Here is a 4,247-nt window from a genome sequence, read left to right as displayed (position 1 = left end):
CATCACGGATGTGCGATACCTGTTAACGTTTTAACTCATAAAGTTCTGATTATTCACATTAGTTTGTACATAAGTAGTTTATTTTATTCTGTAAATAAATATTAATTATAGAAAACTTGAACGACTGAGTTGGTAAATTGTTTCTCACCTCTACACAGGAGGAGAAGTGTTGAGAGACCGACAGTCTCCTACAACTTCATGATTTAATTCCACTTGATTAAAAACACTTGTGAGTATTCCATGTAAGTAAAAGTCTGTGTAACAATCTGTTAAAATACAGCTGAATGCAGGAAAAAAACATGAACTTCATTCTAAATGTTAGGGGGAGGAGCCACAGACTCCCTGTCAAGGTTCCAAAAAATGTTAGGGGGAGGAGCCACAGACTCCCTGTCAAGGTTCCAAACAATGTTAGGGGGAGGAGCCACAGACTCCCTGTCAAGGTTCCAAACAATGTTAGGGGGAGGAGCCACAGACTCCCTGTCAAGGTTCCAAACAATGTTAGGGGGAGGAGCCACAGACTCCCCGTCGAGGTTCAAACAGAACAGTTTTTGTTTCTGGACGTCACATTCAGTAAAATTATCTGTAAAATAAACTGAACTTCCTGTTGGCTAATTATATCGCCACAGTTTTTCAACAGCATGATAGAATAAATTCTGTGATGGATTTTATTTTGGTGCCACTCCTTCTCACTGCTAACTCTGAAAAAACAAAAACAAAGCAGCAGCAGAACGTCAGCTGTAAGGATAGATTTTATTACATGAATTAATCCAATGGATGGGGAACGTATAATGAGACATGTTGAAGTGATAAAAACACAGACGGGTCGGTTCGGTTCTAAAMTCTTGGCAGCTGAAAGGACGTCGTCTCGAAGGTTTCTGGGTTTGAAGAACAAAACAAACAAAGAGCAGTAACAGGGAGGTCTATACTGGTTTGTAGTCCAACTTGGACTCCAGCTTTTTGGAGTCGCCCACCTTCCTCACTGCTTTCATGAAATCCTCCTGAGTCACGTACTCCCGATCGGAGCGGATGGCAAACAGTCCTGCACACAGACACGGGTCAGAACATGAAACATGCTCAGGACAAAGACGTGAACTTTTTAAAACCGGTTCTAACCTGCTTCTGTGCACACGTTTCTGAGATCAGCTCCGTTGAAACCGTCTGACAGCTTCACGATCGCTTCAAAATCTGGAAGGATGAAGAGAAGAATCACAGCTAACGTTTAACTGATACAGTTATATACACGTATCAGATATGTTTTAATACTAGCTGCTACATTTACTGACTGTTTCACCAAGTGTTTCCTGTAACTCCGGTTGTTCTGCAGCAGCTGGTTTGTTAAACATTAACTGACCTATTTCTCCATGCTTGGTGATGGGACTGGAGTGGATCTTCAGGATGTCTAGACGGGCCTGCTCATTGGGTAACTCGATGTCTGAGGAGGAAACAACAACTTGTGTTGTGTTTGAGTTCACACAGACCTGAGGTTTACATGAAGAGGGAAAGAAGAAACCTTACGGATTTTACGGTCCAGTCTGCCGGGCCGCAGCAGTGCTGGGTCCAACGTGTCGGGTCTGTTGGTGGCCATGATCATCTTGACTCTGTGTAGTGTGTCGAAGCCATCCATCTGGTTCAGCAGCTGAAAGAACAAGAAAATCATTTGTGACTCATCATTCCCACACAGGCTCCCTACAGTTTACAGCAAGTTACATTTAAGACCTTTTAATACCAACAGAAATTAAATTTAAGACTTTTTAAGACCTTTTAATACCAACTGAAGTTAAATTTAAGACCAATTTCATAATAAACACTAATGAAAAAATAAGACTGGCAGAAACTCATGAATCAAAGTATTTTTGGTTGAAGTATTCAAATATTGATAATAGACCAATTGTTTTTATCCATAGCTGCTTTTTTCATCAAATATAGCAAAACATTCTTAGCAGTCAGTTTAACGACCCAAAATTTGGAGTTTTAGGACCCACAGTGGGGTCTTAACACCAATTTGCTGTAGATGAAACCTTAAAGTGACATCAAAATTTGTAAGAAAATTTAACGCATTTTTGAAAAGACAATATTAACATATCACAAAATGAATGTCACGTTGCTCAGATAAACAGTTGTTGAGATATTTTCATCTAAGTAACAGGAAGTGATGTCAAAGGGGAATGTCTGCATGTGAATATTCAAAATAAATAAATGTTACCAATTATTTTAATATTTGAGATGAATTACAATCATCCTAAATACAATGTGTTAATGTTTTTAAGACTTGAGAAAGATTCATTTAAGACATTTTAAGGCTAATTAAGGCCTTATTTTTGGATTGATGAATTCAAGGCCTTTTAAGACTTTTTAAGGATCTGCAGGAACRCTGACACATGAGGATTAAGTTCAATTTGTTCAAAATGACTTCATTACAGTTTCAGTTTCCAGGTTTTAAAAGCTTAATTTTAATTCCTGGATCATTTTGATATAAGTTTATCCAGAGATATGACCTAATCTGTCTTGTGGTTGTGATAATAGATCACTGTTTGGTCCGAATCCTGATTTTAGGTAAATTTATTGAGTCATTTTTGGAGGAAACCTTAAATAGTATTTGTATATTAAGATTTCCCAGTTGGAAAGAAACAAAGACACTGATAGCTCACAGGTAAAAATTCAAAATTTTTTAGGCATTTTTCCTCAAAATAATTTTTTTGTTGCTACTGTTAAAAAAATGTCTCAAATAATTTTTAAGGATTATATTTCAGACAGTTCATTCAAATTATACATTTATAAGGCATTAATTAATTATATTTTGATGAAATGCGATATTTGCACGTTTAAATCTTTTGGAATTTTTTTGTCACTTCAGTAGAAAATGAAACCAAATATTAGTTTATTTATTTCTTCTTCATCAGACATTTTTTTAAGTCTAAAATCTAAATCTTTTGGACTTAATCCTGGTTTCGATGTGACGGGTCACATATAGTCTCTGCTTAGTTTTAACATCCAAATGCATGATTCCATGTGAAGATCAGACCCATCTATTATCAGCCAATCAGCTCCCCATCAACAAGACCCACTGAAAGGATCAGACTGGTGGGTTTCTATCACCTCCATCAGAGTTCTCTGGATCTCTCTGTCGGCTGAAGTTCCCTCAGAGAAACGACGACCCCCTACAGGAAACACAGCAACACTTTATAAAACACAAGGTTGCTGCTCAAACGCTTGCAGCAGGTATGTRTGAGAAGTTGTGTGAGCCTCAGAGGTTTGTTACACAACATTAGAGATCAAACTCTGACTTGATTCAACACAGCAGCTCCTCTTCCTCACCCACCTATAGCATCGATCTCATCCATGAAGATGATGCAGGGCTGGTGGTCCCTGGCGTAGTTAAACATCTCTCTGATGAGCCGGGCGCTCTCACCGATGTATTTATCCACGATGGAGCTGGACACCACCTGTAACACAACCAGAGTCAGAGAGGACACACACACACACACACACACACACACACACACGCCATGATGTCACACCCACCTTCAGGAAGTTACAGTCCAGCTGACTGGCCACTGCTCGGGCCAGCAGAGTCTTTCCAGTTCCTGTTTCAGAAATAAACTTTTACTTTGAAAGGACGTCTTTGATAAATATCACAGTGTATAAATATTTCTAAAACATGTCACCATCAGAACAATGTTGTCCAGTGATGGTTGTAGGAACAGCTGCGTACCTGGGGGTCCGTAAAGCAGACAACCTTTGGGGGGGATGATGCCCACCCTCTGGAAGAGCTCAGGGTTTGTCAGAGGAAGTTCAATCACCTGCAAATTCAGAAGCAGGATTATTTCTGCAGTAGAGACATGTCAGCTTCATGATAACAGCCCAGAAAAACACTCAGACACTTAACGACAGGCGGGAACAGCAGGTATCAGGTGGAACTTGTTTAATATCAAAACGTTTTTTATTTTCATCAAAGTCACAAGTTTCCAMCKATTTTCTCAGTTTTAGTGTCGTTTTAAACTGTCAGAGTTCTCTGTCATTTTATCTCGTTCCTCTGGACAGAACTGGTGGACCTGAGTCTGGTTTATAGGTGTCCTCACTCACACACCTCTGCAGGTCTGCACAGGTCTTTGTGCTGGTCGCTCCAAAACATGGACTGTGTTCTCCTTAGACCAGGACTTCTGATCCTGTTTGACCTCAGGGCCCAATTTATTGAACACAAAGTGACCTGAGGTCCAGTCAGACATTACCAATGTATGGATCAAAAT

The 4,247-nt window shown here is 39.4% G+C and overlaps 1 protein-coding gene and 1 long non-coding RNA gene across 2 annotated transcripts in view; one reads left to right on the top strand and one right to left on the bottom strand.

The window, feature by feature from the left end:
• The first annotated feature begins 369 nt into the window (after positions 1-369).
• LOC106518281 (uncharacterized) lies at positions 370-855 on the top strand. The gene is made up of 2 exons (XR_001310297.1): positions 370-485; positions 531-855. It is a non-coding gene; the product is annotated as an uncharacterized LOC106518281 (long non-coding RNA).
• psmc6 (proteasome 26S subunit, ATPase 6) overlaps positions 732-4,247 on the bottom strand; it is a gene marked incomplete in the record, with an annotated part of 21,310 nt that continues 17,794 nt past the window's right edge. Inside the window, 8 exon segments of the mRNA XM_014009497.1 lie at positions 732-1,039; positions 1,114-1,185; positions 1,352-1,432; positions 1,516-1,636; positions 3,097-3,158; positions 3,320-3,443; positions 3,523-3,584; positions 3,713-3,800. Coding sequence (XP_013864951.1) covers positions 921-1,039; positions 1,114-1,185; positions 1,352-1,432; positions 1,516-1,636; positions 3,097-3,158; positions 3,320-3,443; positions 3,523-3,584; positions 3,713-3,800 — 729 coding nt within the window.

The sequence above is a fragment of the Austrofundulus limnaeus genome, unplaced genomic scaffold (genome assembly GCF_001266775.1).
Source record: "Austrofundulus limnaeus strain Quisiro unplaced genomic scaffold, Austrofundulus_limnaeus-1.0 Scaffold58, whole genome shotgun sequence".
Lineage (NCBI taxonomy): Eukaryota > Metazoa > Chordata > Actinopteri > Cyprinodontiformes > Rivulidae > Austrofundulus > Austrofundulus limnaeus.
Note: the sequence above shows the minus strand (reverse complement) of the source record. Positions and strands in the feature narration are given on the sequence as shown.